A 13,055-nucleotide genomic window follows, 5' to 3' on the forward strand; every position below is an offset into this window, starting at 1 on the left:
TATATATATATATTTAAAATGGTTGGGTGCACGCGTGCTCTAGTATTAAGCTAACTCGCTCATGGCATATATGTTATTTTTCTTGCTCCACCCAACACGAGTCATTATCTTTGGGTGGGCGGGCGGTGGCGGCCAACAGGCGGAGGTGGTGGGCAGCCGACAGGTGGAGGAGGCGGGAGGTTGGCAGACAGAGGCTGTGGACTGCGGATGGTCGACAGTGGAAGCGACGGGTGAATTAGTGGCAGGCGGGCGGGCAGCAGTAGCGGCGATGGCAGGGGCGGCGATGGCGTTTAGCTGATCTAAATTTGATGCGTGATACGTCATAAGTTCCTTAAAAAAAAAAAAAAAAACAAAAAACAAAAAACTATTTGAATAAATGCGATGCCTCGTAAGAAAACCTCTCAAGCCAGGCGAAGTCAGTCAAGGCACATAAGACTAATGATTTTCTCTCATTACATATTTGTTCAGAAATGTATTCATATAGATATATATTAACCTGTTATCTCTCACCTATACATATCCGCTTCTGAATCGAAAATTAATTTTACTCTGCTTAACAATGTACCTTCCTGACGATGATGTTGGTGGTCAGAGAAATGCTATTATTAAGAAAATGTTACACCTAATTTAATTTGATGCGAGTCTCCGGTCATCATTAATATGTCTAATAATTCGAGCATCACTTCTTCAAGGCTAACTGTGCTAAGGGATTCGAACCGTCGACTTGACGAGAAATATTTGTGTACGTAAGACGTATGCAGAGCTGTGTAAGTCTGGTAGGTTACAGGAAATGTATTAGATGTTATATCTGCGTTTACCCCCTGTAACCTCCCTATAATCTACCTGTAACCTACCTGTCACTAGTAAGTTCTACGCTTCCGTTTTCATATATTTCTAAGTTACAAGTATGTTACATGTAAATTACAGGGGTTATAACGCAGATATAACTCTGAATACCCTTCTTTTAACTTATCTAACGTACGGTGCTGTATATATCTTACATACACAAATATTTCTCCGACTTGACATGTCTTTTAGCGTGGATGCCAACCAACATGTCAGAGTATGCGACACTTTTTTTTTTTTTTTAAGAAATTAGTTGTATAATTTTTAAAATTGAAGTTGGTTAAGATTAAATTTTGGATGTGACATTTATTATAAAGGAATAGAATAAAATAATGTTCGAATTCTTTTATATTAACTAACTAATAAGAAAGTTATTGACGGATTAAAATGAAAATTACGTGAGAGGAGTTTGTGGGAGGAAGCCCGGGGACTCCAGCAACTGCAACCTTCTCGTTCCTTCGAAATACCAGTTCTACTCGCTCTCTCTCACCATGGAAGTTCCAGTGGGATCCATCTCCGAGACTGGATCGTGATTTTGGTAACATCGGTAAAGGATTCTGCTTAGGTGTTTCTTTCATCTCGTTTTTGGCTTGTTTTCCATCTCATAATGTTTTTTAATTTTTTTTTCTTCGATTTTATTGATCGGATGTAAAGGAATATGTCAAATTTTAAGCGGTTAAGGTTTAATTTATAATTCTCTTGCTTGTAATCCACAGGTGAGTTTGGGGAGAGTTGTTGCAGATCGGTGGGTGTGGTGGCGGGAGGCGGGGAAGAGGATTTCGATGATTTGATGAATAAGGAACTTGTATCCTTAAGGTGAATTTGGCATGGAAGAGGGTTTTATAAATTCGCGGATATGGTTTTTGGAAGGAAGACGGGGAGGAATTTGGATGTCTGGTAAAAGAAGAGGAACCTTTGCTTGGTTTAACATGCTTTTGTTGTGCGGTGAAAATTGTTTTTAATTTTGTAAATTTTGCTGGTAGGTTTGGTCCGAATTTAGGGAAACCTTACCTGATCAAAAATTGATTTTCGATAGACTCGCTGGTACAAAGGGCTTGAACCACTTTGCAATCGTTGTTGAATACGGCTCTTTAGGTAAAACTGAAATGTAGACATGAACTTGCAGCATTTTGTCTTTAATGATGACATCGGATTATTGGCTTAGATTATAGCTAAGTTTGCCTGTTGCACTTATCCTTGAAATCTTTTTATCTGTATTCCATAATTTGGAACTTCTGGTGATTGTTTTTATCATGTTGTTCATTTTCTTAATTGCTAGTGGTTTTCAGTCCAACTTGTTGAAATCATACTGGCTAATCTCCATTGCTCTTCCTTTCAAGTTTCAATTTTTTTTGTATAAATTTTTAATCATGAAAAAAATCTTATTAATCATGAAAAAAATCTTGTAATAAAGAGTTTAATGCTAAAGTCATACTGAGTGTCAATTAATAGAGTTGCCATGTGATAAAAAAATGCTATGTAATGGAATTCTGTATGTGGGTACAGAACTTTAAGCAATATGAATATGTAATATTGCTCTATTATGACTCCTTTTATGCTTTAGATGTAAATACTGGGTTAATTATTAGTTATGTGACAGCATTTCTGCCGCTCTCCAGTGCCAATATCAATGGAACTGTCTTCCCTTTGCACCAGTTGTTTCTTTTTATTAGCGCTTTAAAATTCAGTTTATTTTGCTAGAGAATCGCTTGATGATGCACGATCTTTGTCATGGCACATAAGGCTCTTGGTTTTGTTCATTATCAGAATCTAGGGAAAAAAAAATGTTGTTGAAATATCATATGGTCAGCCCTCACCCATAAGCTTAAGTATTTGGCTTGAAAATAGGTTTAACCACCGATATATTTAACGCGATGCACTTTTGTGAGTAGTGAAAATCACAGAAGAATTATATCAATGATGAATATAGTGGCAAAATTTAGGCTGAAAGTAAATTAAGTTGTGGAAATCTCAGAAGCATTTTGATGAGTAGTGTGAGGCTTGAGTTTATTTTGTGAAACAGATAAGCTTAAATGACATGTAAAAGAATGGATGGATATATAGGAAAGAGGTATAATCTATTTTAGATCATTCATTGTAGGCTATAAAATATTTTCTCCTCTTCCACTCTTGTTTTTCTTTTATCTGCAGAAGAAAAAGATGTTATCACAATCCTGTTAAAGAATTAAGAAGATTTTAATGGTTGGCACACACTTATTATTTTAAGATCATTTATGTACAGACTTGCTTATTAATTCAAAGCTTTCTGGCTATCATATTAATTATTATGATGTTATGTTTTTGTTTGAAGATGTACCTTTCTACTTTAATAAATATTTGTTTATATTTCCCAGACCATCACTTCTCATCAAAATGTTTGCTTTTACTCGCACAATTCAACTTTTCTTCTTCTATTTTTTATCTACTCCAGTTTTTCTTCATTGATTGCAGCCTTTTGTCCTAAAAAAATTCAGATTTATGCCTTTGTTTCATTTCACTGGAGGACAGTGCTTTCTTAACTTTTTCTTTTTTACCTTAGTCTGAATAATGTTTCAGGGCTAGAAAAAGACAATAACGTGGTCAAGACATGAGCCATGGGCGGGATGAAAGGTGATTCATGTTTTTTTTTTCAGCTTTTATTCAAACCTTCATAGAGTGGTAGGCTTACTAGAAACCAAAAAAAATATTCTTGGGAGACTTGTTGCACTGTACACGTTTATTATTTTGTTGGCTGGAACACTTTTATGTTTGTCTGAGATGATGCTATCGTTTCAATTAGGTATGGTGAACAGGTTTTTTCTAATGGGGACATCTATATTGGATACTTTGATGGTCTACTTCCTCATGGGCATGGAAAATATACATGGTCAGACGGAGCAACATTTGAAGGTGAATGGGAGAATGGCAAGATAGCAGGAAAAGGATGGGTCTTTTGGCCATCAGGGTCTATATATGATGGTGAGTTCTGTGGAGGTTTCCTTCAAGGATGTGGTACCTTTTCCAGTATTGATGGCTCCGTTTACAAAGGATCATGGAGATTGAATACACAACACGGTCTAGGAACAAAAAGTTATCCTAATTCAGATATTTATGAAGGTTTATGGAGAGAAGGACAACAGGAAGGTATTGGAAAGTATACCTGGTGTAATGGAAACATGTATGTTGGCAATTGGAAGGCAGGAAGGATGAATGGTAGAGGAGTTTTGAAGTGGGCAAATGGTGACTTGTTCAATGGCCATTGGTTGGATGGATTGGAACATGGCACAGGTTATTACTACTTTGCAGATGGGTCATGCTATCTGGGTACCTGGAGTAAGGGGCTGAAGGATGGACGGGGAACATTTTATCCTGCTGGAAGCAGACTTCCGCTTCAGCAAAAGTGTTACAAGTCTAATTTTTGTTGTGAGTGGGCAAGATATCTTTGTCCTTCTGCATTAAGAAAATCTGAAAATGACAAAAACGAGCTTACTTTAATAAGAAGAAACACTGATAGTTGTAAAGTAAGGAGTTTGTTCGGGCATTCTGGACGAATATCTAACAGAACGACATCATTTGATGGTTATTCTGATTCTAGAGTTTCCTTTGGAAGCATTCCATTAAAAGACAACTGTGTTAGACTACCCTGTGAATCAGTTGAAGGTGAAAATGAGCTTCAAAATGACATCAAGGTTGCTTATGAGAGGGAATATATGCAAGGGGTCTTAAAAATGGAGAGGATTGTAAATCAACAAACGTCGAAACCTGAAAGAAATAAAAGGCTCCACAAAATTCAAAAGAAGCCTGTAGAGGTCCGTAGTGAAACAATTTACAAAGGTCACAGGAGTTATTTTCTGATGTTGAACTTACAACTTGGGATTAGGTATGTTGTCACTAAATTTAAGATCTAGAGTTGATGGTGGAGTTTCATTATAACTGCTTCCCCAATGACATTGATCCATTGCATGACTAAAGTGAGGTGTTGAATTTTTTTGTCATTTTTATTTGTAAACCAGCTGAATTTTCCATCCATTATCTAACTGTGCATGAAATTGATTTTTTTGTGCTAACAAGCAACTCTCATTTTTGAATTGAATTCTCTCCTTTTGTGTGCCTATAATGAATATTGGCAGGCATCTTGGCTTCCACTTCTAGTGCAATAAAGCTTTAAAACTTCATTTTGGGGCGATTGCTAAAATATTTATTAATAAAACCCCACCAATTTTACATTCATGCTTGTGTGGAAGCTGTTTCCTTGTAAAGCCAAATAAAAATTTCTTCCACACGATACATCTTTTACCAGGAAGGGCTTGATACAATTTATTGCTTCCATTATTGTCCCAAAATGCTTTCTATCATGTTCAATGTTATACATTTAAATTGTTGAGAATAATTCATTCAAGTCTTGTTTTAAAGCTGACAGGTATACAGTTGGAAAAATTACTCCTGTACCAGTTCGTGAAGTTCGTTCCTCTGATTTTGGACCCTGTGCAAGGATAAAAATGTATTTCCCTAGAAAAGGGTCTCAGTTTACACCTCCACACTACTCTATTGATTTTCATTGGAAAGATTACTGTCCAATGGTATTTAGGTACTTATTTCTTAACATATTAATGTTGTACTGTTGAAAATAAGCATAGTTTTAGAGCAATTAATATGTAGATCAATATCCAGTGAGAGGTAAAATATTTTGAATTGACTTCTAAATTTATACTTAGGGACCAAGTATAAGGTTATTTTCGTTAATATCCTAAAGGCATTTTTTACTTAAATAACCTTATATAACTCTGATGCCAGTCTGCAGGTTTGCTGACCAATTCTTGATGCATTAATAAGTGTTGCTTATCTAGAAAGCGAGTTTAATATGTGACTTTCAATACATATGATGATTACATGTCTTTTTGTTTCCTTAAACATTAGACAACGGATATCTGTCACTTGTTATAATGTTGTTGTTTATAATTTCCTGTTAAAAGTTGACTAAGCTTGGGGTGGCTCATTTATGCGCCTGATATCAACATGCATTTATTTGTTAAATAATTGCCTGAACATAATATCAATTCTACTGTTCCTGATCGTTTTTCTATTCATTAGTATACTTGTGTAACAAGAGAAGCAAGAAATTTTTTTTTTTACTTGAATTTTGAAAAGATGCTTGGATCCTTTTTTTATTTTAATATTGTGATTGTGATATATTCAGGAATCTACGTGAAATGTTTAAGATAGATGCTGCAGACTATATGGTCTCTGTATGCGGGTGTGATGGTCTAAAGGAGCTTTCTTCCCCAGGAAAAAGCGGGAGCATATTTTATCTTTCTCAGGACGAAAGATTTGTCATAAAGACACTTAGGAAAACTGAACTGAAGGTTTGACTTGCTAGAACACTTTTTTTTTTTTTGCAAGCTTTGTACCAGCTCTGACATGGCATTTTGTTGTCTTTTTCATAACAAGATGACTGAGAACGGTGAAAATTTGATTTTTATTTCGTTTCTCAACCAACTAATTTTCTTCTGCTACTTGTTAGCAGGCTGAAAGTTGTGAATATTTTTTCAATAACATTGTTAAACTTGTTGGTTCACAATGTTTCCTAGATCATACTTTGTCCAACCTCTTGTGCCCTACCCAATGCTCTCCTATACATCTCAGTCCCTGTAAAAAGATTGCTAAGAAGATTAAAATTTTTGTTTTATTATCAGAACAACTTAAAATATAAAAAAAATTAAAATTGAAAAAGTAAAGTTGAGAATAATGCAATGTGTATGAACATCATTGTTAGATTGCTATCACTTCAGATTTAAGAAGATCCATGTGATACCAGAGTTAACTCAACCCACGATGATAAAAAATAAATATTATTAAGCAAAAAATGAGGGATGCAATCAAGGCTCGAAACAATAAAGAAAATAAGACAATGAAGATAAGAGCAGCGAGATCCAACTACGACCTAAGGAGAGTATCCATGAATGTCGGCGATGAGATGGGTGCGGCTGATGATGGTGGGCGGTGGGAGCTGCAGGTGCGGGTGGCTGCTGGAAGGTGGAGGGCCGCAGGGGTTGCGGTGTCGGCAGGGCAGCGGATTTGGGTGGTGGTTGTCGCAAGGGCCTGGAGGGGATCTGCAGGTGTTTGTAGGTTGCTGGAAAGAAGGTCGAAGGAGGCAGTGGTGCGTGTGGTTGCTCTATAGACCTGGAGATGGCTGGCGGCCTATTGGAGGTGCAGGGAGGAATCGGCGGCCCGCTGGGATATGCAGGAAGGAGTCAGCGGCCAATGGGAGGCGCTGGAGGTAGTTTCAGCAGTTGAACATATGCTGGAAGTGGTTGACGGGCTGTTGGAAGATGCAGGAGAGGTCTATGGACTGCAGAGAGGTGCAGGGAGGAGTTTGCAGTTAGCTGTAAGTGCCGGAGGGGAGGCTGCGGTCTATTGTAGGTGCGGGCAAGAGTGTGCGGCCGGCTGGAATTGCAGGGAGGAGCACTTACAACACCTCTTGCAATCTAACAATCTTCCAGAAATATAAATCAGCAATATGAGACGCGTCCAGTGTCATATGGCAAGGTATAAAATGTGTCATCTTCGAGAATCGGTTCACTATAACCATCACAGAGTCCTTGTTCCTCGGCGTCCTCGGAAACCCACCGTGAAGTACATAATAATATCTACTCATGGTACCTCTCGTACTGGTAATGGGGTGTAAAACTGACATTTTTCCCTCTCCTCTTTGTTAGATGGCGAATCTTGAACTACCTAATATGTCGCCCCACATCTCTCATCAATCAGAGCCAAAATAAATGCTCCCTCACTAGGGAGAGACTCTTTTCCTGGCCAAAATGTCTTGCTAATCCTCCATTGTGGCTCTTTTGAACAATAGCCTCTTCTAGCGAGCACTAGGGAATGCACAACTAACTCCGATGGTATAGCTATCTGTTTAGTAATTCTCCTGGTCGTTTTCTCCTGACATTATTCCGAGATTTCTTTGAAGTCCTCATCAGCGTTGTACAAATCCTTTATTACCTCAAAACCCACAACTCGTGTTTGCATTGTTGTGATCAACAAGTGACGACGACTCGGTGCGTCTCCTTCACAGTTCTGGTTCCCCGCCTTGTGCTTAAGCACGAATTGGAATGATGCTAGAAATTCCATCCAGATGGCTTGTCGGCTCTTTAGTTTGTTCTGGTTATTGAGAAATTTCATGGCCTCGTGATCTGTAAGTAGTGTGAACTCGCTCGTTAGCAGGTAATGACTCCAGCACTCTAGAGCTCATACATTAGCATAAAATTTGTTTTCGTATGTTGCGTATTTCCACCTGGATTCATTCAACTTTTCACTGAAAAAGGTGATGAGGTGACCCTCTTGGCTCAACACTACCCTTAACCCCACGCCAGATGCGTCACACTCTGTCTCAAATGACTGGTTGAAGTTTGGTAAGGCTAGCACGGGAGCCTGAGTCACTTTCTCCTTCAAGGTGTCGAAGCTGGTTTGAGTTGTCGTTGTCTATGTTAACTCCTTCCCTTTTAAAAGCTTAGTCAGATGAGCTGCGATAGTGGTGAAGTTTCTGATGAATCTTCGGTAGAACGATGCAAGCCCCAGAAACATACACTAGTCATGATATAACCCAGAAAATATATGTAGTCTGTCATGAAGTGTCAATTCATTGTATAAGCATATAGTTCCTTCGCTCGCAATACCTCAAACAATGTCCTCAGGTGTTGTAAGTGCTCCTTTGTTATGCACCAAAAAGTTAGAGACTACCACAAAATTTTCAATGTGGGTTCGTAACACTTGGTTCATCAACCTCATAAAAGTGCTAAGCACGTTTGACAAGCTGAATGACATAACTGTCCACTCGTATAACCCATCTCATTTTTTGAAAGCGGTTTTCCACTCGTCTCTTAGCCTTATCTATATCCTATGGTACCCACTGCATAACTAGTTCAAAAGATCATTCAGGCGAGTTATGAGAAACTGGTAATTGATGGTAATTTTGTTGATGGCTTTGCTACGATGCATATCTTCCATATTCCGTCTTTCATGGGTACCATTAATGCGAGGACATCAAAAGGGCTGGTACTCTCTCTCACTAACCCTCCTGCGATGAGATCCTGCACATGTCGCTGCAACTACTTGTACTCTGTCAGTCTGCAAGATTGTCGGTCAACACGTCTTGGAACTTGTGTTGTAGTGTTTGGAGCGGTGCTGGTATCATATTCTCCATCTCTGTCCCCTTGAGTAGGTCTAAGGCTATTACTACTGGCGCATCTCGAACTGACTGAATGAAGTGGCTCTCGAGATTAACGCTTCATCTGTGTCGCCTACTCGTCTCTTATCCTTAATAGGTAATTACACGACGTGCTTCCCGTCCTTAAAAGTATAGGTATTCCTGAAGTCTTCGTGCTGAGTCTTGTGGTCGAACTGCCAAGGCCTTCCTAGTAGAATATGATAGGTGTTCATCAGAACCACGTCGCACTAAACTTGCTCCTATAATTGATTGCCAATTGAATACTCAACTAGATACTACTAATCCACACGTTTCTTATTTCCCTCTTTTAGCTAGGTGAGGGAATATGACTAAGGATATTTCTGTGTGGCCAATCCTAAATTTTTCACCATCGGTGTGGACACTACATTTTCGCAACTTTCATTGCCTATCAAACTACAAACCTTGCCTTTTTCCGTACACTTGGTGCGAAATATGTCGTGCCTCAGCCATGACTGATCTCTTTCAGGTTCTGACTGCAAAACTCTCTGTATGAGTAGCGATCCTCTTTCGTTGCCTTGGACCTGAAGCTCTTCCTCAGGACTATCCTTGGACTCTTCATCCTCTATCTTCTCGATGATGCCCTGATCCGTGGAGACAACTCGACTCGTGGGGCAGCTAGAGACTGTGACCTTAACTGTGGCACCGAAAATACTTTCTAGTAGACACTATTCCGGAAGGATTACTCTTTTCTGGCTCCTTCCCAGTCGGCTCAGTCTTGTCACTCTTTGGTACTATTTTTCCTGCACCTCTTGTAGTAGTCCTGCTCGTAGCTGTAGCTGCCGGTGATGACCTGAATGAGGACTGTTGACTGAAAGAGGTCAGTGGCCTGGTCTGTTTCTGCTGTCTTTCTACGTCTAAGGGAAATGTCTTGACATCACCAAGCGACCAATAGGGTTGCAGTTGTATCACGTTGCTAATATTAGGCTTCAGCTTCCCAGATATCGAGCAATCGTCTGCTCTGTCTTGACTAGCTCACACCTCATCTGCAATTGATTGAACTACGTTGTAATTTACTCCACTGAAAGATCTTGTTGCTGCAAGTGGTGAAGCATCAGAAACTTGTTTTGGCGGTATATATTTTTGCTCCTGTTCCTTCCTCTTCTCCCATTTTGAAATTTTATCATGACCATTTTTTCTCTGCATCTACAAATCCTCCCACCACAAGGAGGTGCTCTTTTTCAACTTGATGATGACCAATTTTACCCGTTTATCTTTTGGCGCGTCTGTATGTTCAAAGATTTATTTCACTGATTGAAGCCAATCGACAAAGTCATCCGGAGCCATGCCTCCATCAAAATCTAGCTAATCCACTTAGGTATATATATCTTTCTTTATAATATAACGAAAAGAAAGAAATGGGAAGGGATAAGCTTACAATACTAGATCAGTCGAGGAAGAAGGAGAGGGAGCGTCGATCCTCAACCTTCGGTTGGGTTGAGGGTGAACGAGGAAGAAGAAAGGTGAGAGATAGGGTTTCAATGGGGTCTATACGCCACGTTCCCATTGCTCCTTCACGACTAGTTCTAATAACGACTGTATTGCAAGGGTTCAGAAAAGGAGGTAAAAGATTGGAGTTTTGGTGGTGAGGGTTTAGTGGCTACAAGAGTGGGCTAGAGAGATGTGAGTGTGATACCCTAGCTTCAGCGTCAGTCCTCCTAAAATAGCCAAGAGAGGCGGTAAAGTAGCGAATAAAAGGAAGGCAACAACAGTGGATTGAGGAAGAAAAGGAAAGAATTGTGTTTTGGGAAAGTTGGCTCCGGATGAACAATTTAGGAAGACGGCCGGGATTGCAATAGCGAGCGATGAAGGAGAAGAATTTTTGGTTCTTACATTGTCAATCCCTTGTTTCTCACATGGCTCAATGCCTTTTATTGATCATCAATGTTTGCTCTCTATTCCTAAATTCATGTTTGTACTAGCGGTGACATTGTAAGTATGCAGTCATTTCTTTAACCCATTTTAATTTCTGCTTTATGATTTCTAAAGGGATTTCTTTTGCAGGGTGTCCAACTACTTAAAAAAAGCTTAAAATTAAATTCCATTTCTCATGAAGCTATATCGAGTACTTTTGCTCAACCTCTATTGAATAAACCTACCTGAGCCTTTTTATTGACTTCATGGAGACTAAAAGACACTCAAGCATCATCATTCATTATTACTTTGTTATCATTTTACCTAATGCTAACTGTTTGAGTTGGCTTTATGTCTCTCCATTCTGATTGGTGCAGCATGTGTTAACTCTATTTTGCACAATTTATCGCCCAATCTCTTGCTATCTTATCATTGATCTACTACATTTCATTCCTATTACTTTCAAATTACTTCTATTTGCTTGTTTTAATGGTGCATCTTCCATCTCCACTTTACATGTGTAAACCAATAATCACTATTTAGTCACCTTACGATCTTCGAATGGTGCCACCCCCCATTTTTATTTTATAATTGCTCAATGTCTTTTATTGATCATCAATATTTCATAATAAAATTATTTTTATTTTATCGTACATTCATCTTATCATCCTTTGTTTTTTATTACACAATTAATTTGGCTGTTGGTGACTTTTGAATCATGCTAGCACGTACAATTAATCGTAAAAACTCTATTAAAACCTGAATAGTTTTGCCACCACTTAAACTATCATTTTAATATAGGTCACTATAATTCATGCAAGCTTTTTCTTAAACATTTTTATTTGATTGGACTTAGGGATGCATTAACTGGTTCCTCTTTCAGGTTCTACTGAAAATGCTCCCCAAGTACTATGATCACGTTGGAGCTCATGATAATACACTCATAACAAAATTTTTTGGGCTGCATAGGATCACAATAAAATGTGGACAAAAGGTATTTAATTGCTTAGGTTTGTTTGGGATCACTTTTTTTTTCTTTTCTGTCTTTGTTTTTGCTTTTATTCTGAAAAACATGTTTATTTAGTGAATTTTATCCATTTATTTTATATTTTTAAAAACAAGTAAGCTTAATTTTAAAATACTCAAAATATCTAAAAGTTTCTTTGAGTGTTTTCAAAAACAGCTAAACATTTTATAATATATCAAAAAATATTTTATTTCAAATAGAAACATACACAAAATAAAATGAATTAAAAATAAAAATAAAAATTAAAAGCAATCCCAAATGACCTCTTAATATATTAGTCTGTCTTTTTTCAGAAATACTGTCACTGAGGGTTCCTTGCTGCAGGTCCGATTTGTTGTGATGGGAAATATGTTTTGCACTGAACTTCGCATTCATCGCCGGTATGATCTAAAAGGTTCATCTCATGGAAGAACAACAAGGGCTGATAAGATTAACGAGAACACCACTCTCAAAGATCTTGATCTGTCTTACGTTTTTCATTTGGAGAAATCCTGGCGTGAGTCACTTTTCAAGTGAGTTCTTTATTTTATTAGCTCTTTTTTTTCTTTTTGAGTACACCATTCTTAACTCTCCATTGTAAACTCCAACACTACTGATGTTCTTCTGGTAAACTGCCTCAAGGAATTATCTCATGGAATATAATTTGAACTAATGTACGTTTTCTCCACTCATATATTTATTTTATGTAGAAGTTAGACCGACCCCACTGTTCATGATATGGAAATTGCTACGTGGTTTCTGCTTTCTTTTTTGTCATAAAAATTTGTGGATCTTCTGTTCTCTTTCCTATAAATCTTCAGGTCTTTGTCACCTTCTTTGTTTTTAGGAGATTCATAATACTTTCTTATAGTCCTAATCATTTTTTTCAAGTATCCTTCTTTTTATAACTGATTGTTAAATGTGTTATGCAAGCTAGTTTTTGCTGTTCATAACGTTGTTCAAGCTATATGCTATTGCATGCTGTTTGTCCGCAAGTACATTTAAATTACTCTTGATTAGTAAATTTTGGATGATTTGAGAAATTTTTAACATTTGAACTTGTTACAAACTTTGAGATAGGCGGTTAAATCTCGCCCTAAATGTTTAATCTATTTTATGGAAGAG

The 13,055-nt window shown here is 37.9% G+C and overlaps 1 protein-coding gene across 4 annotated transcripts in view; it reads left to right on the top strand.

The window, feature by feature from the left end:
- The first annotated feature begins 1,240 nt into the window (after nucleotides 1–1,240).
- Nucleotides 1,241–13,055, top strand: part of LOC110027409 (phosphatidylinositol 4-phosphate 5-kinase 7-like) — a 57,889-nt gene continuing 46,074 nt past the window's right edge. For 3 of the 4 annotated variants that reach the window (XM_020728826.1, XM_020728828.1, XM_020728829.1), the window contains exons 1-7: nucleotides 1,851–1,941; nucleotides 3,403–3,456; nucleotides 3,626–4,705; nucleotides 5,246–5,413; nucleotides 6,023–6,188; nucleotides 11,808–11,918; nucleotides 12,276–12,463. In XM_020728826.1, the coding sequence (XP_020584485.1) occupies nucleotides 3,434–3,456; nucleotides 3,626–4,705; nucleotides 5,246–5,413; nucleotides 6,023–6,188; nucleotides 11,808–11,918; nucleotides 12,276–12,463 (1,736 nt within the window). In that variant the 5' untranslated portion in view covers nucleotides 1,851–1,941; nucleotides 3,403–3,433. Of the gene's footprint in view, nucleotides 1,394–1,850; nucleotides 1,942–3,402; nucleotides 3,457–3,625; nucleotides 4,706–5,245; nucleotides 5,414–6,022; nucleotides 6,189–11,807; nucleotides 11,919–12,275; nucleotides 12,464–13,055 lie in introns of those variants that run through there. The other variant, XM_020728827.1, reaches the window with a different exon arrangement.

The sequence above is a fragment of the Phalaenopsis equestris genome, unplaced genomic scaffold, assembly GCF_001263595.1.
Source record: "Phalaenopsis equestris unplaced genomic scaffold, ASM126359v1 Scaffold000428, whole genome shotgun sequence".
Classification (NCBI taxonomy): Eukaryota; Viridiplantae; Streptophyta; class Magnoliopsida; order Asparagales; family Orchidaceae; genus Phalaenopsis; species Phalaenopsis equestris.